The 22,004-nt window shown below is 60.8% G+C and overlaps 2 protein-coding genes across 2 annotated transcripts in view; both read right to left on the bottom strand.

The window, feature by feature from the left end:
- Window positions 1-22,004, bottom strand: part of LOC126052234 (potassium voltage-gated channel subfamily A member 2) — a 358,553-nt gene that overhangs the window by 61,990 nt on the left and 274,559 nt on the right. The gene's annotated exons all lie outside the window — the stretch shown is intronic.
- Window positions 198-4,919, bottom strand: EPS8L3 (EPS8 like 3). The gene is made up of 19 exons (XM_049832620.1): window positions 4,879-4,919; window positions 4,689-4,762; window positions 4,543-4,607; window positions 4,271-4,426; window positions 3,349-3,498; window positions 3,196-3,272; window positions 2,640-2,776; window positions 2,464-2,537; window positions 2,259-2,373; window positions 2,104-2,168; window positions 1,889-1,963; window positions 1,611-1,759; window positions 1,435-1,516; window positions 1,302-1,339; window positions 1,115-1,211; window positions 855-977; window positions 677-756; window positions 456-588; window positions 198-368 (listed from the first exon to the last, which is right to left on the bottom strand). The coding sequence occupies exons 1-19, from the start codon at window positions 4,917-4,919 to the stop codon at window positions 351-353; spliced, it is 1,749 nt and encodes a 582-aa protein (XP_049688577.1). The 3' UTR covers window positions 198-350.

The raw sequence follows: 22,004 nt of genomic DNA, 5'->3' as shown, positions 1-22,004 counted from the left end.
TTTATTTATTATAGCAGTCGCTTTACATTTTGTGGAGTGCACACGGGTTTCACCGTGCCTGGCCCCCAGGGGGGCTGCCTGCCCCCCACTTCCCCACGGAGGGTCTGGCAGCGCTTCTCCCTGGGGGTGAGGGGGTCCCCAAGAGCCCTTTGGTGCAGCGGGTGGGGGTCCCAGCAGCCTTGTGGGATCAGTGGCTTTGGGGGGGATGTGTGCCCTAACCCCCAAGGAGTGGCTCTCTGTCTTGGGGGGCCAGGTGGGATGGCAGCTGTGGGGTCCCCCCCGTGCCCCCCCCAGTCCTGGGTGCTCCATCCTGGGAGGTGCCTGGTGGGGACAGCGGGGGACACGGCGGCTCAATCCGTGGGGCCCATCTGGAGAGAAGGGGAAGGGTGAAACGTTGGGTGGGTGTTGGGGGAGCCCCGGGGTGGGGAGGGGGCACGGGATTGGGGGACCCTCACCCCCAGGGACATCTTGACGGAGGAGAGCTTGAAGAGGACTCGCCGCCACTCCTCGGGGCAGATGGCTTGCAGCTCCATCGGGCTCATCTGCAGCAGCTGGTGCCCCGTCAGCACCCCCAGGCACCGCACCGTGCTGCGGACGGACAGACGGTAAGGGGTGAGCGGGGCTTGGCCCCCCCAAGTGGAGCCGTAGGGGTTGGGGGGCTCAAGGGTCCACCTACATCCGTGAGAAGCCCTTGTCCTTCAGCCAGGCTGTCACCTCCGCCGGCGAGGAGTTGGGGCGCAGGTTGGGGGGGCTGTCCTGGAGCGGGGGACAAGGGGAGGGGACAGCGGGGTGGTCCCCTGCCACCCCCTCCTGGTGGTGGGGTACAGGGAGGGGAGGGGAGACGGGACACCCACCTGGCTGGCACTGTGCCCCCCACCGTGCCCGTGCTCCAGGGGCTCCAGGATGTTGCCGGGGATGTAGCCCTTCTGCCCCCGGCTGTCCTGCACCAGCCACCACTTCTTCTGCTGGTCCAGGACCTAAGGTGTGTGGTGACAAGGCGGGGGAGGGGCAGCACCCTGCTGTCACCCCCTTCTAGGACCCCCAGCAGGCAGGGTGGGGGTCCCTGCTCCCTCCTCCCCCGGAGCACCCATGGGGGGGACCCCCTGGTTTCTACCTGCAGCGTGTCCCCCATCCTGACGCTCAGCTCCTGTGGGTTCCTGCCCTGAAACTCATACAGGGCTCGGACCAGCCCCTGGGCAGGGAGGGGGTCCCTGGAGATGGGGGGGGTGGGCATAAGCATCCAGCCGGGGGCCAAATCCTGCCCCAGCCCTCAGCATCCGCGGGGCAGTGGGAGCACTTACAGTTGGCCAGGATTGTTCCTCCGGCTGGTGACAGGTGACTGTGCAGGGAGCAGAGAGAGGGGTGGGTGTTGAGAACGATTTGGGGAAACTGAGGCAGGCGGCAGGACATCCTGCCCCCGCCCCCGTGCCATACCTGCTCCATCAGAGGGGGCAGCCACCCATCCGAAAAGACGGGGATGTAGCGGGGCACCAGCTCGCTGTTGGGGTACTCTGCCCTACAACGGGCAGGGAGAAAGCCAAGGTGGGTGGTGTGACCCCCCCCTACAAGGCTGGACCCCTCGCTTTGGTGTCGGGGGGGCTGGACCCCACCTGCTCTTGTTCCAGGCCATGCCCAGGGACTTCCAGGTGCTGTAGTTATTCTGGTGCAGGGTCTTCTCCAGCAGCTCCACTGTCTCCGGCACCAGCAGCGGTGCCTCCACCGCCGGGGCCAGGCTGGGGCTGGGGCAGTGGTCCAGGACCTGCTGCAGGCAGTGAAGGAGCAGCACCCCCATACCTGCCCCCCCCAGGATGGGGCGGGGGGGAGGGCTGCTCCCCATACCTGCTCACCCCTGGTTGGGGGGTTGGGACCTGCTTTTGGGGGCACTCACGAAGGAGAGGGCTGTGAAGATAAGATGCAGCAGCTCGGAGGGGTCTGGCTCCCGGACATGCCGGTGGGTCCTTCCCTGCGTGGAGGGGGAAAGGGTGTCCCCACGCAGCCCCCCCCATCCCCACGAAGCCCTCCCCAGCCTGGCAGCGGAGCAGGCAGGGACAGGCCAGGGATGCCCACCGGCCATGGGGTCGCATGCAGCCCAACGGGACCTACCACGAGGTTGAGGGCGTATTTCACCTTCTGGAAAAAGTCCGTGTAGTCATCCTTGGAGGGCAGAGCTGGAGGGGCAGAGAGGGGGGGGCTGGCACCAGGATGGACACCCCCCCGGACCCCTGCCAGCCCTCAAGGGCACAACCCTCCTGCACCACCTTTTTTGTTCTTCTTCTTCTTCTTCTTTGTGTTGGTGGTGCTGACCAAGCCCAGGGCTGTCTTCAGCCGGACCACAAAGAGCTCCAGGTCACTCAGCACGTGGTTGAGGACCTCCTGTGGGAGCAGGATGGGACCCGGTGGGTGCCAGCACGGAGGGCTGGGGTGTCCCCCTCTGAGGTGGGGTGGATGTGGGATGGGACTTACAACATCTCGGTCCACACTGGACATGACCTGGTCCGGCGGGTTGGTCTGTGGCATCTGCTGGCTGTCTGGCAAGCCTGGTGACAGCAGAGGGTCCCAGCTCTGCTCCCCATCACCCCACTGCCACCCCCTGCTCCTGGGGAAACTGAGGCATGCTCCAAACCCCACCCAAGACTCACTGTAGTCCGAGGAGGGCAGCCCACGCTGGGGGGACGCGTGGAAGTCGGGCGCGGGGATCTCTGCCCACTGCTCCGGGGCCAGATAGGGACCCTGAGCGTACAGGGGGGGCGAGCTCTGCGGCATGTCCAGGCTGCTCCTGGGCAAGGAGGGATGGGGAGGGGAGAGCTGAGGGGGGCCTGAGCCTGGGGATGGCGTAAGAGGGGGGGGTCTGAGCCCAAGGATGGGTTATGGGGGTCTGTGCCCATGGGCAGGGGTAGGAGGGAGGCTGAGCCTGTGGTAGGGGGTTAGGAGGGGTGCTGAGCCAAGAACTGGGGTACTGGGGCAAAAGGGGGGGTCCACCCCCATGAAGGTTGAGGGGGGTCTCCACCAAGACGCAGGAGGGGAGCAGGCAGAACGGGGTCTGCGCCCTCAGGGAGGGACTCTGGGGGACACGGGGGCAGCGTGGACTTATCCTTCACCCACAGGGAGACCCCCCGCAACTTGGGGGGGGGCAGACTTGGGGGACCAGGCCTGGCTGTCCCCAGGGAGGGAGTGAAGAACCACGTACCCCCTTACCTGTGCCCATACTGACTCCTCTGCTCCTCCTTCCACTGCTTCACCAGCTTCTCCAGGCTGCTCTTCAGGATGTCTGCCTGGCACAGACCCACCATCATCAACCCCCCCATCCTGGGGTGCCCCCCCCCCTCCTTGCCCACCTTCAGGGCTCACCCCCAGACGCTCGCAGTGGAAGAGCAGGACGCTAGTCCCCGGGGGGCTCTGCTCCTGCACGCTGATGGCCAACACCGAGCTGTAGCCGCAGATGTCCAGCACGGCTGAGCACCCCTGCACGCTACCCAGTGGGTAAGCCTCCAGCTCCTCCTGGCCAGGGGGGGGGAAATGGGGTGCTCAGCCTCCCCCCCCCCCCGCCCCAAATGGCTAACCGGGGTAAAGGGCTAAGGGGATGCAAGGGATATAGGGGTGCTAGGGCATGGGGGGCTTGTAGGGTTGTGGGGGTGTAAGGGTTAATGGGGGGTGGTGGGGTTATTGGGTGGCATAGCCAGGGGGATACCAGGCTTTTGGGGGTGCTGAGGCAGGGGGGGGTGGCATGGGGTAGGGTTGTGGGTGCCAACTTACAGGGGTGCAAGGGTTGGGGGGTGGCAGGGTTTATAGAGGGAGTCAGCGTTACAGGGGTGCAAGGGTTGTGATCGGTGCCAGGGCCAGGGGGGTGCCAGGCCTATAGGGGTGCAAAGGTGGGGGGGGGTACCGGGGTTATGGGGGTGGCATGGCTGGGGTAATACTGGATTTGGGGGGGGGAAGTCAGGTCCAGGGTGGGTGTCATGGCCAAGGTGGGTGCTAGGGTTAGGGGTACAGGGCTGGAGGGTGTTGAAAGGCTGATGTACATGCTGGGGTGAGGGGGGTACCAGGATTAATGGGGTGACGTGGGTGGAGCGGGCGTTGGGGCCAAGGGGGGGGTGCAAGGGCCACTGGGGGGGATGCCAGGGTGATGGCGGTGCTAGCGATGCAGTGGGTGCCACAGCTGGGGGAACGCCAGATTTATGGGGGTGCTGGGTCCCGAGTGGGTGCCATGGCCAAGCTGGGTGCCATGGCCAGGGGGTACCAGGCTTTGGGGGGTGCCCTGGCCAGGGGGTACCTTGCTCTCCACATCCCTCAGCATCAATTCCTGGTCCTTGACTTGCAGGATGAGATCCTGCCCCCAGACCCGTCCCTGAGCTTCCAGCACCTTCAGGCGCGCCAGGCAGTCATCGGTGCTGCGGATGTCCCTCTCCAGGCGCACCGTGAGCAGGTGCTGGGGCGGACACGGCACCGGGTGTCACCGGGTGTCCTGTCGTCACCCCACACACTGCAAATCAGGGGCACCCTGGCAAGGTTGGGGGGCTTGGGGCGGTTTTGGGTGTCTCCTACCTCAACGTGGTGCTGGAAATCACTCTGGGGCTTGAGCAGGATCTGGCCGTAGTCCTTGCGCTGGTCTGCAGGGGCACGCAGGGTCAGGGGACGGGGACAGGTTAGGGACAGGAGCAGGGGGATTTTGGGGTGCAGCCCTCACTCACTGTAGATGCTTTTTCCGCTGGGGCGGGCAAAGCTGTTGGACCGTCGGAGCAGGGAGCTGTCGTCATAGTCACTCCTGGGTGGACGGACAGAAGGAAGGACAGACCTTTGCGCCCTGCAGCATGATCCCCTCTTCCCACCCAGCCCTCGGGGTCCCCAAAGTGGGGACACCCCACCCTGCTGGGTACTCACCGGGACGGGGGGTTGCTCCAGCGGCCGAAGGGGTCTCCCATCTTGCCGAGGGCGGCTCGATCCTGCTGCGGGTTTCTGGGCTGGGCACGGTCCCCGCGTCACCCCCAGTGTGTCCCCAACCACCCGGGGCTCGTCCCATGCCATCCACCCCCTCCAGGACGGTGGCATCGCCCCTGTCCCCAGCAGGATCCCCCTTCCCCCCCATTCTGCCCCATCCCAGCCCCGTGGGGTTCACCCAGCGGCCAGAACCAACCCCCCCAATGTCACTAGCTGGGGTCCCTGTCCTGGGGGACACCCGGGGTGCCCCTGCTCACCCCAATCCCGGTGTGGCTGACTCGGCCGCCCGGGCTGGAAGTGCGCAGCAGAAGGTGGCGCGGGCGGGGGCAAAGGCTTGACGTCGGCACCGCACCCGCCTGCTCTTTGCCCGATGGCGTCTGCTTCAAGGCGGGGGGGACGACGGCGGTGGAAGGGGGGGTACAACCACCTGGCACAGCCGCCGCCACCCCACTCACCCTGGGGTGCCCACACTGTGGCAGGGCTTGCTCGTCTCGGGGGCACCCAGGTGGGACTGCAGCCCAGAATGGGCCAAGTGCCCCCCACCCCAAGGCCAGCCTGCCCCACCCCGCTGGGGTTGAGCCTTGGTGACGTTCCAAATGGCAGCACCCAACCCTCTCTGCCACAGCCCTCTGTGCCTGTGCCCGGCAGGTAACCCTGGGCTCACCCCGAAACTCGGTCACCGCTGGGAAAACCCTTCCAGGGTGGTTTGTGCCAAAGAAGGGGCTGGATCCGGCATGCACATCCATGACTTGGGTTAAGGCTGGTGGCAGCAGGGTCACAGTCCCCCAGCACCGTTGGGTCACCCCTGCCACTGGGTGTCCAGCCCTGCTCCATCCCACAGGGTCCCTTTTGCAGGATCTGTCCCTTGGCACCCCCAGGAGCATCGGGGAGAACTCCGGCCCCAGTCTGTCCTCCCTGGCCGGGGGACACCGGGTGGTTGGCACTCACCAGGGCTCATGTCTGTGAGACCAGGGTGACCTGCTGGCCTTCCTCCCCCCGGCACAGTGAGGTGGGGTTTGGGTTCGTTTTGAGCCTTTTGGCTTCTCTGGGCTGGTTCTGGTGCAGCTTGGGGGGGGGTGATGTGTTGCCTGGGCTGTGGCCACCATGTCCTCGAGGGCATTGCTGGCTGTGTGGGTTCCCATCTGCCCCCCGCCCAGGCCCGCAGGCTTATCACATCCCGGCTGACCCTCTCTCTCCATTTTGCTTCCAGGTTTTTGGGGCCAAACTGGCCCCACCGCAGAGGGACCCCAGCATCCTGCACACCAAAGCATCACACGGAGCAGGCAGTGTCACCCTTTGGGAGTATTCGGGGACCGTCAGTGGACAGGTACGAGCAGAACCGAGGGGACAAGGTGTGGGGGGGGCGGGCTGGGAATGGCCCCCCCAGGGAAAGAGGAGGGTGTGTAGGGATTGGGATCGTGCCTCAGTTTCCCCATCTCAGGCAGGGGCAGGGTGCAGTCCCCACCTGCGGCCACCAGGGGGCAGTACGTCACCACGTCGCCCCTGTCCCCAGATGTGTGACCCCCCCCCCCCCCGCCCCCAGATGTGAAGCTCCCCCATATATAGGGTCCTAGATGTGCAGCGTCCCAGATGTGCCCGGTGTCGCCCCAGGTCCTGCTGGCACTGCCTACCCTACCGGGGTGCCTGGCACTGGGGACATTTGGGTGACTCAGGGTGGGGGGGACACAAGCAGCCACCAGCTCTGTGGCATCAGCGTCCCTGTGGGAGGTTTGGGGTTACAGCCCCCCAATAGCTTAGCACCCCCTCCCAGTAGATATACTGCTGTGGAAGGGAAATGAGGGGGGTCCTCTGACATGGTCCCCCTGCCCGCTCCTCCCTTCTCAGGGACCAGGCACCCTGCCTGGAGGGGGGGGGTGCTTAGGGAGAGGTTTGGGGAGCAAAGTGGGGGGTCTCTTGGGATATGGGCCAAAATGCTCCCCCCCCCGCCCTCCCCCCGAGGGCCCTGTCCAGCTCTGGAGGCAATTTAAACAGCATTTGGGATCCATTTAGCATCGTGGGTGCTGGCTGGCTGGAGCGTGCTTGTCCCTGTACCACTCCCCAGTTCACCCAGTACCACCCACTAGCCAGCACTGGGCCACATTGGGGTGCAGTGCCACCACAGCACGCCACGGTGAGCCAGTCCACCCAGCACCCCTTACTGGGAGCCACGGGGGTAGGTAACAGGGATGCCACAGGATCCCCAGCTCTTCTGGCTCCCCGCACCACCCAGGGCTCTCAGATGCCTGGGTCCTTCCTGGTGACAGTCCCCAGCAGCAGGGTGGCCTCGAAGGCGTGACAAGCTGCGAGGAGGAAGCAAAGTCTCTGCAATGAGGACAACAAACCTCATCGGGCACTTGTTAACCCAGGATGCTGGCAGCACTGGCTCAGCCCCAAATTGTGCACCCTGGGGTGTCCCTGGCCACTCCAAGCTCCCCTTGCACCCAATCCACATCCCAAGGGTTGAACCAAGGCACCCCAATACCCCCCGCCATAGCCATGCTGCAAGCTTGGCCATGCCTCAGTTTCCCCAGCTGCATCCCACCGCCTCTCCGGGCTTGGCTGCGGTGCAGGGGCTGCGTCAGGCTGGAGGAATCCAGCTCCTTCCCTGGCTCTTTATGGCAATCATGAGTGTGGGGTGGGCTTGATCGCCCCCCCGGCAGCACCCAAGGCATGGGGAGGACTATGGCCCATCCATGTCCACCCCTTTACAGGGACAGGGTGCTCACCCCACCTCTTCCCACCTCCTCCCAGTCACCCCACTGGGTAAGCTGGGAATGGTGCCGGCTGCAGAAATATTACAAAACCCCCATTTTAATTTCCGCCCCCCCCTCGATTCCCGGCCAGATGTGACACCTCCGTGCGCAGCCCCAGCCCCACCATGTCCCCCTCACCCTTCCCCAGGCTCAGGAAGTCCCCAGGGGCCAGCAACCCCCTTGGGAAGAGCCAGGAAGGGACTCAGAGGCTTCTCCCACCTCTCCAGCCTGGGGTGACACTGAAGCCATTTACCAGTTCAGGATTAGAAACCTCCAGTGTCAAAATGTGCTAAATCAGTGAGTTGACCCCCAAACACAGCCGTTCTGGGGAGGAAAATGGCCCCATTCTGCACCCCCTTTTCTGCCCTGTAAAGCTCCTGGGTGGAGAGACACCCACACCCACCAAGGAGACAGCCCTGGGGACACAGCCTGATGCCCCACACCAGCCATTGGCCACCCACCCTGTCCCCAGTGGGGATGCAAGATCAGGTCATATCCCAGGGGCCACATGGGGCTGGTGCAGATTTTGGGGTACCCAGGCAGAGGGGCACCACAGAGCCACTGGTTCCTGGCATTACCGGTGACACATCGCTCCCGGCCAGGTGCCACCGGGGCCACGGTCCCGGAAAACAGCTGTGGCTCCGGCTGCTGGGTGCCGGCCAGCAGCACAAACCGCTGGCCAGCCTGGATCCGTCCCCACGTCACCGAGGCGCAGTGTGGGGTGGACCGCGGTGTACCCGGACCTGCCACCTAATTGCTGGGGACCAGCGGCTCCCCGTCATTTTGGGGACGCATGGGGACTATTTAACCCCTTGGAGGCTGGGAAACTGTGTGGGATTGTTCTCCCTGGGCCTGAGGAAAGGCATGGCACGGCACAGCCCCCCGGGTCGAGGTGTGCCTCTCGGCAATGCCCAAAGCCACTAGTCCTTCTGCCCTCCACGGGGTCTCCTTGGCAGTGATGGTGACAAGCTGATGTCCCGACTGTCACGGCAGCTGGGCTCAGATGCTGTTTTGGGGTGACGTGGTGGAAGAGACAGAGGGATGGTCAGCGATGCCCTGCTGTCACCCTGTCTCCCTGCATCCTGCTTGGTCTGTCCCTGGTCCACGGTCACCCTGGCACACTGTCCCCCATCCCTGCCCATGGTTTTAGACCCCCTCTCCACCGAACGAGTGGGGCTGGGGCCAGACCCAGAGTAGGGGGAGTCCCAGGTGGGTGCCTGGGCACGGGTGCCCGGGGGATGCTCCTGAAGGTGCTGGACATGGGTTGCATCCTGCCAAGGGACTTAGGCAACCGCCTGGCAGGGCCACCGCAGGAGGGCATCAGGGAGCCGGTGCCGTGGTGAGAGCCACCTCTGGGTGCCCGTCACCCTGCTGTGTCCCTGTCACCCTGCTGTGTCCCTTTGCCGTGGGGGCTCACTGGGGGCTGCGTCTCCCTCTCCGCCATCCCAAGAGATGCCGGCTCAGGGCCACCACCGAACCCCTTGCTTCCCCAGGAACATCCTCAGGGACACCCCAAGGGAGAAGCCCCTTGGGGTCCCAGCCCCGAGCCTGGGACCATGGGGCCTCCTGGCCCTCATTGCTCTGGCTTATCCTGGTTTTACCCACGTGCCACTGAATCCCATCTCTTAGAGGAATGGAAAGAAATCTCTGGGGCTTCTCTAGCCCATTGTCTTTCCAAAATCCCTTCAGTGACATCCTTGAAGGCTTTTCAGAAGCAGCACCCCAGAAGCAAGCCTCCTCCTCTGCTTTTTAACCTGCTGCTGTTTTTTTTTTTCCTCTGTCATTTCTGGAGGGTGATGGAGAAGATGCTGGTGAGTGGGTGATGGATGCATTGGGTGGTTATGAGAGCGGCAGGCACCCATGCCCAGCTCAGCCGTGGATGCCCATGGCCAGTGGCTCCCAGCTGAGCTGCAGCGACCCAGCTGGAGACTGGCAACCTTCACACCATGATTTTTTTTGCTTTGAAGAGGCTGAAATGGAAAAGAGCAGCAAGGGAGCTGCATGTGCTGCAGAGCATCAGGGATGCAAGAATCACTCGGGTCCCCCCAAATCCTGAGCCATCATCCCAGCCCACAGACAGGGCAGGAGCCCCAGGAAAGCACATATGGCTACATAAAAAGCCTCCAGAGAAGCAGCCACCCCCACGGCTTTGGCCACACACCTGCAAAAAGCATCTTGCTTTTGGGGTGAAGTGGGAAAACTGGCATTCCCTGGGCCACCCCTGTATGTGTGGGACCTGTCCTGCTTCGCTCCCCACTGTCTCTCATCCCAGCAGCACCCACACATTGGCAGCACAGCCTGGCCACATTCTGGGGATTTCCAGAGGTGGTGGGGACTGAAAGGGCACTAGCAACACATGGGTTTAATTAGAGGTGACGAGGACATGCAAACAAGCAGGTTACAGCCTGTTTGGGGGTGGCTGAACAGCTGCAAGTCCCTGGAGGCTTTGGAGGAGCTTCTCGGTGTTTCCCATTCTCTGGGTGCCGGGGTAAGCACTGGCTGGGAGACACGGCTCGGGGTGGGAGAGGGCAGGAAGGTGGGTCAGGGAGGTCAGACCTCCAAAGTCATCCCTGCCCGTGGACGTGTCCCTCTCTGGGATGGGGCATGAGTCCCTGATGCGCAGAGCGCGGAGAAGCCTGAGCAGCCCAGGAACCCCAGTGAGCCCAAGGAGAGCTTGGAAAGGGGCTTATTCTTCTCTAGTTTTGGCATTTGGGATGAATTCCCCCATGGCAAGAGCTGGCATCTCCATTGACCTGGTACTGCCCCTCCATCCTGCTTCCCACCCCTTCCCTCCTCAGCATCGCTGCCCAAACTGGGGGTGAACCTAACCCAAAAGCTTCCCAATATGCCCTGCCAGAGCAGCACCCTCTCTAGTAGCAGGATCTGGCCCTTGGAACTTTCCTCCACCCCTAAAACCCCACAAATTCGGGGGTGAGCAGAGCTCAGCCACCAAATCCCTCAACCTGGGCGGGTGAGGGACCCAACTGGGTCTCAGCACGGCAGCAAAAGGAGCTCACTAAAGCCCAGGAGCCCCATCTCTTCCCTTGAAGAAAATGAGCCAAGTTTCTCACCTGGGTGGAGCAGCTGGAGCCATTCTGGGACCCAAACCCATCACTGTCGACCGACGCAGCCTGACTGTGAGATTTGCCTTTAGATATTGAACCTGGGGCCATGACGAGGAGAACAGGGTCAAGTGGTGCAACTGATGGAGTTTTCAGGGAAAACACATTTTCACCAATATCTTTCCAGGGAGGGTGATGAAGGCAGTGAATGAGGCAGCACATGGGTGATAGCAGCACATGATGCTGAGCTGGTCGGGATGTGGAGAGTGCAGCCAAAAAAGGCTGCGAGCAGGCGATGCCGCTGTGGGTTGTGATGAGCGGTTCCCTTCCTGAGGTGATGTGCTGCTGAGTCAATGCTCAAAGAGATCTCGTGGGTGGTGGGACTGATTTGGGAGCCACCCGTGAGGTGACAGGCAGGGGACAGGCGAGGAGCGTGCTGCTGAGCACGGGTTCATGGCGTGTCGCTTGATGAAGAAGCTCTGGAGGAAATTGTGAAAGGGCAACCAGATGCCGTCTGCGTGGAGTGGTGGGAGATGTGGCGTGAGCTGGGTGGGGAAAGCCCATGGTAGGAGGTTCCCAGGGCATCAGATGGGGTGCGTTCCTTCTGGCATGTCATCAGATGCGTCCTCAATGTAGTGCCTTGGGTCCTTCCTACCCTCAGGGATGGGAGTTGGGCCAAAGGTGGTTGCAAAAGGGCACAGAGCTGGAAAGGGGGAATTGGAGCAGGGTTAGAAGCACTATGAGTTGTTTCAAGCAAAATTCCAACTCTTGCTCCTGCCATCAGGTGGCGTCTCCCACACTTGCCCATGGTCCCTGATCCCACAGGAGACACAGGACAGGAGTCCGCATGCCCCAAGTCCCCCAGCACTGCTTCCAGACCGACACAGATGGGGCTTACTGGGACACATGTGGCTGGTTTTTCCTCCAAAAGGCAACTGTTTCTTGCTAGAAAATGTCATTCCATCAATAAACACTTGGAATGGAAAATGTCTGACCTTCCCTATTATTTGGCTCCTGTGGGAAGCTGGCTGGGGAGGAGAAACCATTGGCTCATCTATCTTATTCAGCCCACTGCAGCTTCTGCTGGACACCAGGAAGGACGCGTGCCTGGATGCCATGAACGTCCAAGACTGTTTGCCAGCTGGCAAGGGGTTGATCAGGTCCTAAAATTGCTCTGTGAAAGCTTGCGGAGAAGAGTATCCAAATCCCTGAAGGCTTGGACACTCACTCTTCCTTTTTTTGGCACGTGTCTGGTCTCTTCCTATCTGCAAGCCCCAAGTAGCATCTTCAGGATGAATTCAACCAAAAGCCAGTGCCTTTTTCTCCTGGTTTGGAATGTGTCCCATGGCCATGCCACCAATGGACATGGCAAAGGTAAGGGAATAGCAAACACAGATGATTCACCAATGGTTTTGAAAATAACACATCCCTACGAGTTCCCAGGTCCCTCATCAGCAAGGGCTAGAGAAGCCAGCAGGGCTAGGGAGAGGAGCTGCAAGGCAAAGGGCCCCCGCATCCCCTGTGGGTGATTTTTGCTATCTAGGCATCTCCCAGTCCTTAGTTCAGCCTCCAAAGTGGCTTTTAAGGGACAGGCAAGAGATGAAGGCCAAGGTCCATGAAGCTGGAAGATGACCAATGCCTCCTGAGATGCCTCCAGCAGCTTTCTGGGGCCACAGAGCAAACTGTGTCATTGCTCGTATGGGATGTAGATGGTCCTGGAGGGATGTGGTGGGTCTGAGATGGTGCCTGCACATTTAGACCTCCTTGGTCTTCGCTGGTCTGGTTGGAGATGCCTTGGCCAAGGCTGGTCTATGGGACAGGAGGGAGGTGAGTGTCTCTGAGCCATCTCAGGGTCTGGCAGATGGAGATGTCAATGGAGGAGCTGGGGTTCAGTTCCCTCCAGGTGAGGGCTGGAGCGGTGGTGCAGGATGCTCATGGGGCCCTTCAGTGGAGGCCACGGTGAAGGGCTGAACCTGGGGTGGCAGCTGGGATGGTTCAGGCTCATAGACAGCCCAGCCCACCAAAAAGGGACCTTCTGGCTCCAGATGCTGAAATCAGACAATTGCTTGAAAATGTCAGCTTGCACTTAAATGAAATAAAATAACAGAGCAGCATGCTTCTAGCTTTCAGGGTGGTGCAAACCCAGACATCAAGAGCGCAGACTGCAAAGACCCGAGGCCATGGACAGTCTGGGGGCAGAGGGAAAGGAAAGCCGTGCTCCATGGCAGCTTGGACCCTGTAAGGGATGCTCCATAGGGCACTGTCCTCCTTGTCGCCCTTGCAGCTAGTTTTTTTCGGCTATTTGTTTTGGTTATTTATAACTTCCCCCCTTTTGTTTTTAATTATCAGGCAGCATCTTGTTGCTTGGGGGAGGACCGAGATACACCCGGGCCCGGCACGCAGGCAGCGGCCGCTTCTCAGAACAGCAGAAATGGAGATTGCAGGTCCTGGGGGACCTCCTGGGGTGCACAGCACCCACCAGCACCCAAGGGTGACCCTGCACCAAGAGAAAAGGTCTCAGGAAGATGCATTTGAGGTGGAGCCTGGCTTGCCGGAGGGGTTAAAGCTCTGCTCCCGGGAAGAGCCGGCTCCTTTCCAGCCTGAGTAAGCCCATTGCTCCTGCCAAAACCCGACGCCAAAGGCCGTTGCGGGGTTTTTTCGGCTGTAAACAGCGTTGCTCGACAGTGCCGCATGACCCATGGGGCCAGCACCACTGAAACCAGAAGGTGTTTTGATAACGTTCGTTAATTAAGAGCTGGCAAGATGTGCTACCCAGATGCTGGCACAAGAACCAGCCCTGAAGGAGGCACTGGGGGGGGGTCTGCAGCTGCCCCATCCCCACCGCTGCTTTGGGGTCATATTTGGCAAAACCCCTCGGAGGGACGGTGGGGATTTGCGGCTGTGGCAAGGACGAGAAGCACCACGGCAGCGCCGGGCAGTGTGTCTGGCCAAACCATGCTGCCTATTTTCAAATGCCCACGTGGACCACCCGCCCGGCCCCAAATTTTTGGGGCATGGAAAGCAGCCGGTTGCATTGCACTGTGGGGGGATGCTGGCATCACCTTCGGTTCCCAGTCAGCGCCACGAGATGGGCATGGTGAGGCGAGATGGAGATGGCCGGAGGGGTTAAACCTCCTCCCCTTCTCCCGGGACGGGCCGGGTCCTTTCCAGCCTGAGTAAGCCCATCACCCTGCCAAAATCCTGCTCGGCGCTGAAGGCCGGTGCGGGGTTTTTCCGCCTGAGGAACGATGCTCAATGCCTAATGCACTGGCTGCAGGGCCATGGAGCGGAGAACACATGCCAGCATAACCTGGCCTTGAGCCAGTGATGCCAGCACCCCAAAATCCTGCAGGATCTGGCTGGGGACACCACCCAGCACTCGGGGTGCCTGTGCTGGCTCCAGCCTCTGTGGCTCCATCTGGCAGCTCCAGCACAAGCTGCACCGTTATTATTTACAAGAGGGGTGGGAGTTTCGCCTTCGCTTCCCTTTATTTTTAAATTTATTTTTCTTTATTTTGGATTTCTGACTCATCTCGGACTGTTGCCGGGAGGAAACCAGAATAAAAAGTCTCCCAAATATCATTTATATCAGCTAAATAAAATCCTCCCCCAAATACGCAGGGAGGAAAGTAAAGCCGCCCAGGACCCACAGCCACTTCTCCTTCCCCCAGTCTCATTCTTACGGAGGAGGAAAACTCACATTTTCCTCTTTTTTTCCAAACCACAGCTGGTTTCCGGCTCTGCAAGCACAAAGCCAGGCCCGGAGCTGCTCACACGTGTGGGGGGCAGAGAGGTGATGGATGCTCCCCAGCCCCTGCACGCTCCAGCTGCCTTTGGGGTACCCACAGAGGCACCCAGCCCTGATGTCCAGGGGATGCTCCACGGGGATGCAGCACCCATGGGGCTACCGAAACAGGGCATGCGTGGGAGTGGGGGAGGATGTTCTGGAAGCAGTGGGTGCCCTGGAGGGGAGGGTGTGCATAATGAGGGTTCCCAGTTAATACTGATGCCTGAGAGATGAGGTTGCCCTATTAATATGGGTGCCTGGTTAATAAGGGTGCCTCAGAGATGCTGCTGCCCCTGAGACGAGGGTGCCCTCGAGGTGAGGGTGTCCCAGCGATGATAGTGCCCTGTTAGTGTGGGTGCTCCATTACGAAGGGTGTCACGGAGGCAAGGATGCCCTGGAGATGAGGGTGCCTGAGAGACGAGGGTGGCCCATTAATAAGGGTATCTTGGAGATGAGGGCAACCCAGAGGTGAGGTTCCCCCATTAATGTGGCTGTCCCATTAATAAGGATGCCCTGAGATGATGGGTGCCCCATTAATAAGGGTGTCTTGGAGATGAGAGGATCCCAGAGGTGAGGTTCCCCCATTAATGTGGCTGTCCCATTAACAAGGATGCCCTGAGATGATGGGTGCCCCATTAATAAGGGTGTCCCAGATATGCTGGTGCCCTATTAATGTGGGTGCCCCATTACTAAGGGTGCCATGGAGATGTGGGTGCCCCATTAACGAGGGTGCCCTGGAGATGAGGGTGCCCAGTGCTTTTCCTCCCTGGAGTGGTTTTGATGAGTCTCTCCTTGTGAGGGGGGGCAGGCAGTGGGAAGGTCTCTTGTCCCTCCAACAGCCAAGTGTGACTCAGCAGCTGAGCCCGGCTGGAATGTGTGAAGACTGGGGGGAAAACAGACCAAAAGCAGCATCCTGGGGGGGGGCAGTTGTGAATCCAGCATGCGAAGCATCCAGCCAGACACCCCGAAACCCAGTCCCCCGCCCCAGCCCCTCTGGGGGAAGTATCCTGCCCCGTGACAGCAGCAGTCCTGCTGCGCGCACAGCCTCGTCACCCAGCCCATGGGAAGGCACAGCGCCACTGGTGAGGCTGAGTTTGTCCCCTCATGATGCTCCTGTGCTTCGCCCCAGGAAATCCCCCTTCTCAGCCCTGCAGGGATCTGCTTTTCCCTCTCCAAGGGGAAAAAACTGTTTGGCTGTTGCTTGGCTGCATTCTGCACGGCCACCCTGCACCAGGTGAGCCCTGGCAGCTGAGAGGAACCAGCTGTCAAATGTTGGTCCTGATACTGGGGAGGATAAATTTGCCTCTGTGGCTCATTAAAAGGGTTTTGGAAGGATAGAGAGAGGCTTTGGGGCTCTCATCCCCATCCTAATCCATCTTCTCTCTATTGTGATAGCTGCTCAGGTCCTGCTTGCTCCCTGCGCCAGGTGCTGTACAAAGAGAAGCCAGCAGCTTGTTTGCACCCTCATGGTTAGGGAATAAGCTTTATTTCTTCTTAAATCCGCAGCCTGGAGGTGATCCTGCTGCCAATGTCTCCTGCCCTATTGAAATAGGGGGGGATCCTCCGACGTTGGGGCTGGCTGTGGGTATTGCCCAGTGCAGAGGCGCTCGGAGCTGTGTTTGTCCTTGCAGCACCCAGGCTGGGGTCTGGAGGCAGGTTTGGGGACAGGGACAAGGGCAGCACGGTGGCACTGGGCAGGCAGCCTGAAGTGGGGATGGGGCACGTGCTCCCTCCCTCCGAGTCACTGGGATCACCCGTTGTCACCATATGGCTGGTGCCGTGGTGGCTTGTGAGGTGTTTCAGGAGCGAGTTGACACTCAGGCTCCATCTGTGCCCTGAGATGCTCAGCCTGGGGGGTTTGGACAAAGCAAGATCCCTCTCAGGACAGAGGCTGGGGTAGGGGGAAGCACCCCATGTGCTGCTCAGCTCTCCTTGCTGTAAACCTCCCCCCCCCCCCCCAAAAAAAAAAAAAGGGGATTTCAGCCCATGAGCAGTTCCACTTTCATTTTTCCATGCTGGGGGGCACGGGGCAGCTGTGGCTCCAGCTCTTTTCCTGGCATTTGACTCTTTTTTTCCCCTGCCCTGAAGTGACGGTGCTGCTTTTGGGATCAGGTGCCTCGCAGTGACATCGAGCCTCATCTGCGAGGGGAAGGGCTCAAGTGAAGCCAAACCACCCCAAGACCTCCCAGCCAAGAGACCTGGTGCTGGGCAGGAGGAATTAGCAGCTCTAAGTGGTTTGGGCTTTTCCCAGAGAGCTGATCCCAGCTCATGTCCTGCTTTTCCGCAGCTTTTCCATCAGGTCAGGGTAACTGAGGCGTCCCCGCTCTGAATCCTGCCCAGGTCCCTGTTGCGGCCAGGTGTAATTTTGGCATTCCTGGGGATGGAGGTGGGCTCCATTCCAGTGCTGTGCCACTCTCACCAGGAGGAATTAATATTTTCCTTTGTTGTAATTGCCATTTCCCTTCCTGCATCTGCCAGTGGCTCCAGCATTGTCCCTGGGGTGGGATGGGGATTCAGCTGAAGGCTCTGCCCTCCATGAGCTGAGCCCTGGGGGCCATCACCACGGGGCTGGGAGAGGGAGGATGTGACCCATGCGGAAACCACGAACGGTTTCGATGTGTTTATTAGCCTCGGCACAACTTCCCCTAGCCTCATTTCCCAATGCCAGCTGCTGCATTGCAAAGGCGCTCGAGCTCGGCTCTACATGCGTTAAGGATGTTCAATGCGGGGGGGGGGGATGGAGCACCCATAGGCGCATGGTGACAACCCCGTCCAGTGCCTAGGGTGGCCCTGAGGGGTGGCTGTGCCCCTGGGACAAGGCAGAGGTGGGTTTGGGGGGGGGTGGATCGCAGCTCCAGCACAGCCGGAACTGATGTCCCTGTATCTGTCCCCATGGCCTGGGGATGCGGGAGCGGAGCTGGAGCAGTGCGTGGGCTGGGAGGGTTCGTCGTCACCCCGGGTTGATGCTCGCTGTCGTGGAAAGGGTGAGTGGTGTTAGCTGTGGGTCACACTCTCTCCCCCAGGAAAAGCTTGGGCAAAGGTTATTCTTAAAAAAAAGATAAGTTTCCTCTTTTCCTTCCTCATCGGAGGCACGTGGTGGTGAGGTCATGGAGAGCCTGGGCTGGCGGCAGGACATGTTTCCAGCTTGGCGTAATCGCATCCCCAGGGTCACGACGAGACTGTTCTTGGCGGGGTCTGGGCGAGCGGTGGTGGGGATGTTTCTTCTGCCTCTGCCCCATCCCGCAGCGCTTCCCCACTGCCCCTCCAGCTCCACTTTCTTCCTGGTCAAGCGACCACATCCTGAGCCAGCCCTCGGGCTGTTTCCTTCGCTCCCGCCGGCTTTCCCAAAGCAGCTTCTGCGTGCCAGAGGTGAATGTGGCTTTGCATGGAAAATCAACCCCAGATGTGGCTGAGTTGCTGCTGCTGCAGTGCCATGATTGGGGATGGGGCCCAGGGAGGGCTTGGGGGCATGGGGACAGCAGGAGGGACCTGCTGGGTGGCCAGGACCTGAAAGCCAGTACCTCCTGGAGGGGTTTATCCCACCCATTGGGGAACATGGGCAGGGGGACAGTGTCTTCTGCAGCTGGTTGCTCCCCAGGGAGGGCTGACGGGGGCACCCAGGGGCTCACCTCCCCTTGGGGACAGTCACTGGGCTATGGAGCAGTGCCACCAGCATCGGGCTGAGCAAAGCCCTGGTATTCTGGCTGTGCGTAAGAGCCTGGTGCAGCCTCCAGCTTGGCCGTGCAGCCCTTGGCTTGGGAGGACATGGGGCAGCTCCCCTTTGATCAGCTGCCGATTCCCATCCTGGGGTTGTTTTCTGGGAAGCAGGATCGCTTGCTGGCAGGAGGCAGATCCCCATCGTCGTGCCACCACCCTCTCCGGCAGAGCCACCAGGAGCTGGGCTCTGTCCCCAGCCAATGGCACAGCCATACCAGGGGGTCATCATGAATTTTAACATATCAGGGATGCTTGGGGACCCCTGGAGATATTGTGGCCAAGGTCCTTGGCTAAGCATAGTGCTGCCAGCCCTGCTCGGGGCAAATTGGCGGAGGGCTTTGAGGCGGGAACCGCAACACTAATCAAAAGAGGATGGAAAACTCTTGTGGTTCCTTGGAAATGAAGCACGGTTACAAGCAGACTGCACCAGCCTCCAGATGTGACAACAGTGGCTGCAGGATGAAATTCTGCTGGATTATACTTAATTATGAGAGCTGGGGGGGGGGCAGCAGTAGCAGACTGGCCCCTTGGCATCACTGGGCAGGGGGAGCGGCGTGCAACCCCTTCCCCATGGCTGGGAGCAGGTTTGGGGGATGGATGGGCCCTGGCTGATGCCTGGATCTCCTTGTTGAGCTGGGACTTGCCTGGTTCATCTCAGCCCCTAAATTTAAGCCTTTCCAAGATCTTTGGGGATCCTTGGTCCATCCCGTTACCTGGGGTGGGAGGAATCCTGCTGGGGGCTGCTGACTGTCTCCATGACTTGGAGGCACTTGGCACCCTGGCCCCTCTCCTGCATCCTCCCCATGCAAGGACATGGAAGATGACCCAAACTCAGGGTCCAGGCAAGGGGGACCCCGAGCATCGCCTGCTCTCAGAGCCATAAGCACCCTTGCAGGTTCCCTATCGCGGTTTTGTGCTTTTCAGCCTTGCTGGGTACCGTTTCTGCCCACCCTGTTGCGACAGCGTGTTGCTCCATGGGGTTTCAAAGGGGCCGTGGGGCTGTTCTTGCCGGCGGTCCCACGAGGCGGAGGGCTGCTGGGTGGGAGGATGGGCGGAGGCGCAGCAGCACATGCCAAGATGCATCAGCCTGTGTTTTTCTGGTGGCGGCTGAAGGTTGTTTGTGCTGTCCCGGGGATGATACAATGCTCTTGGCGTAGGTGCACGACCCAGTGGCTGGGCACACGTGGTGCTATCGGCCAGGAGGAGGGCGATCCAGGCTACCCCAAAGCATTTCCTTCTCTAAGCATGAGCCATAGTCCCCCCCCAAACTGCTGTGGGACCCTATTTTTGACCTGCTTTGCTGCATGCCTGCATGAGCACCCCACATTCCAGCTCTTCTTAAACCCCTCACCCTTGCAACCGCAGCATGGCCGATGCTCCCTGGAGCAGGTTGGGGCGTTTGCTCCCTGGCTAAGCAGGGAAACAGTTCACCTGCTGGAAGGACCATTAGTTTTCTTGGAAAAAGCAAGAAATGCATCAAAATTGGAGTCTCCAACCACGTGCAAACAGCTGGAGTTGGTTCACCTCATTGCTGGGGTCTGCTTGGCTCTGCTATTGGATGGAGGTGGAGGTTGCAAGGGGTGGGGGAAAAAGGATGGGGAAAAGGGCGAAGGTGTCAGGATGGGAAATGTCCGCTGGGAGGAAAGCCAGGCAGGAGCACCTCATCCAGCTGCGAGGGAGATGGGAAAGGCCGAGTTTAGCATCGGCGTCGGTCGGGGAGCGTGGGAGCGGTGGAAGCAGGCTGTGCTCGCCGGCTGGTGGCTTTTCACCGAGAGATGCCGGCACGGTGCCGGTTGCACTCAGTCCTGCCGTGTCCCCTCTCATGATGCTGGAAGCCGGTGGTTGGAGTTGGTGTTTGTAATGCATTTATTTGGCTTCCCAGAGCCCAAAGGATGCTTTTAATAAACGCAAGTGGATTCTAGACTCTTCCCAAGTGCAGAGTTTGGCTGGAGAAGTGTGAGGCTGGAGAGCTTTTTGCAACACCCCCAAACTCCTCTTCACCCCCTTATCACCACCTTCACCCCCACCAGCCATTGCAGCCCCTCCAAATCTCCTGTTTTCAGCCCAAAATGAACCACTTGGCCCCCAGCCAGGGCACCGGGCTGCCAGTGCAGCTGGGCTTGCAGCATGCGTGTGCCGTGGCATCAGCATACCCAGTACCGGCAGCTCCCCCAGCACCGCGATCCCTCCAAACAGCCTCCTGAAATACATTCCTGTGATGGAAAAGGGCCAGATCCAGGCTTGGAGCCACGGGGAGCTCTCACAGCCAAGGCTCATTAGGGCCAAACCGCCGACGGCTTCCCTTGACCTGCCGTCGGCATCTCGTCCCCCCAGGTAGGGCTCAGGCTCTCGGAGGCCATCCCGGAGCCGCAGGCAGGAGGGAGGAGGCAGCTTTACAGAGCTAAAACCTCTGCTGCTAATGAAAAACAGGTTCTGCATAGCCAAACAGCTGATCTGCGGCCACCGAGCTGAGTAATGCCTCGAATTCCTGGCAGGAACTGCTTCCTTTTGGGAGGCGAGGGCTCCTTCCCCAGCGAGCAAGGCCCTTCGTGTCCCTCTCCGGGTGCAGGGCTCTCCCGGGGGCTAAGCCCTCCTCGGGGACCAGTTAGCCCCCAGCCACCCCTCGGGGATTGGGGCTGGCATTGGGCAATAAGATTATGGGGTTTTGCATGCTGCGGGGGGTCTGGTGGGTGATGGTCCGTCTGTCTGTTCAGCCCTCTGCCCATCCATCCATCCAGCTCGCCCCACAGGAATTTGTCTTGATCTCTGTCCATCCCTCCAACCGCGGCGAGGAAGATGATGGGGGTTGAGCCCTGCTGCGTCCTGCAGCGCCTGGGGACTGGTCCATGTCCCCCAGGGTGTCACTTTGGCTGGCAGGGATGTCTCTTGGGGCTGGGGGTTCCTCCCGATTTCAAGGATGGATGCAAGCAGGGAAAGGAGGTCAGCAGCTCCTGGGGACGGATCCTGCATGGGGGAGAGCTGCTGCTGGTGGTGGGGCAGGATGGCTGCTGGGTGTGGAGCAGGATGAGGCCATGACTCAGCCCTCACCAGGGCTCTCGCACACCCTGACCCGTTCCCCTCTCCTCCTCCTTCCCCGGCAAAGCCCTGGCGGCACCTGGGGACCCGGGGATGCAGCCGGGGACGGGGCCCCGCGCGTGTGTGTGTGTGTCTGTGGTGGAGATCAGGGCCAGTCGCTGATGTAAACAGCTCTGGCTGCAGATAAACAACCAGCCCCGGCAGGGAGGACAAACAGCTCCTCTGTTCCCATGCGGGATGGCTCCAGACCCTCCCCGCAACACCCCAGCAGCATCTCTATCGTTCCGGCTCGGTGGCTTGAAACACCCCCTCCAGCCCGATTTGTGGGTGGCAGCCCTGTGCCAACCCATCAGCCTGGGGCCAGACCCATGTGGGGTGCAGGTGCCCAATTTGGGGGGCCAAAGGGGGGATTTAGCCACTTGGACACGTGCCGAGGTCAGGGATGATGCTGGCTCCATCCATCACGGCACCCTGAGGGCCGTGGCAGCCTGGAGAGGGTTTGGCAGAAGCTCGTGCCCGACCCTGGTGACAGCCAGGGACCCCCCCCTCCATTCCTCCCCAGGCGGGTGCCGCCGGTCCCCCCGCATCGTGGCGCCGAGGCCAGGCTTCCCTGGAGTGCTCCCAAGCCCTTTGCCTATCCTGCCCCCGGTCCTGGCACAGAGCCGTGCTCCCCCCCGCCGCCGCTCGGCCGCCTGCCCCCACCTGTGCCCAGCT

The sequence above is a fragment of the Accipiter gentilis genome, chromosome 29 (assembly GCF_929443795.1).
Source record: "Accipiter gentilis chromosome 29, bAccGen1.1, whole genome shotgun sequence".
Taxonomy (NCBI): Eukaryota; Metazoa; Chordata; class Aves; order Accipitriformes; family Accipitridae; genus Astur; species Astur gentilis.
This window is presented reverse-complemented; position numbering and strand designations above follow the sequence as displayed.

Excerpts from the sequence above, each read along its gene's own strand:
- EPS8L3 (XM_049832620.1), bottom strand. The coding sequence starts at position 4,919 with ATGGGAGACCCCTTCGGCCGCTGGAGCAACCCCCCGTCCCG. Across the intron at positions 4,763-4,878 it reads TGGAGCAACCCCCCGTCCCG|GAGTGACTATGACGACAGCT; the intron begins GTGAGTACCCAG and ends CCGTCCACCCAG. Across the intron at positions 4,608-4,688 it reads CAGCGGAAAAAGCATCTACA|ACCAGCGCAAGGACTACGGC; the intron begins GTGAGTGAGGGC and ends GTGCCCCTGCAG.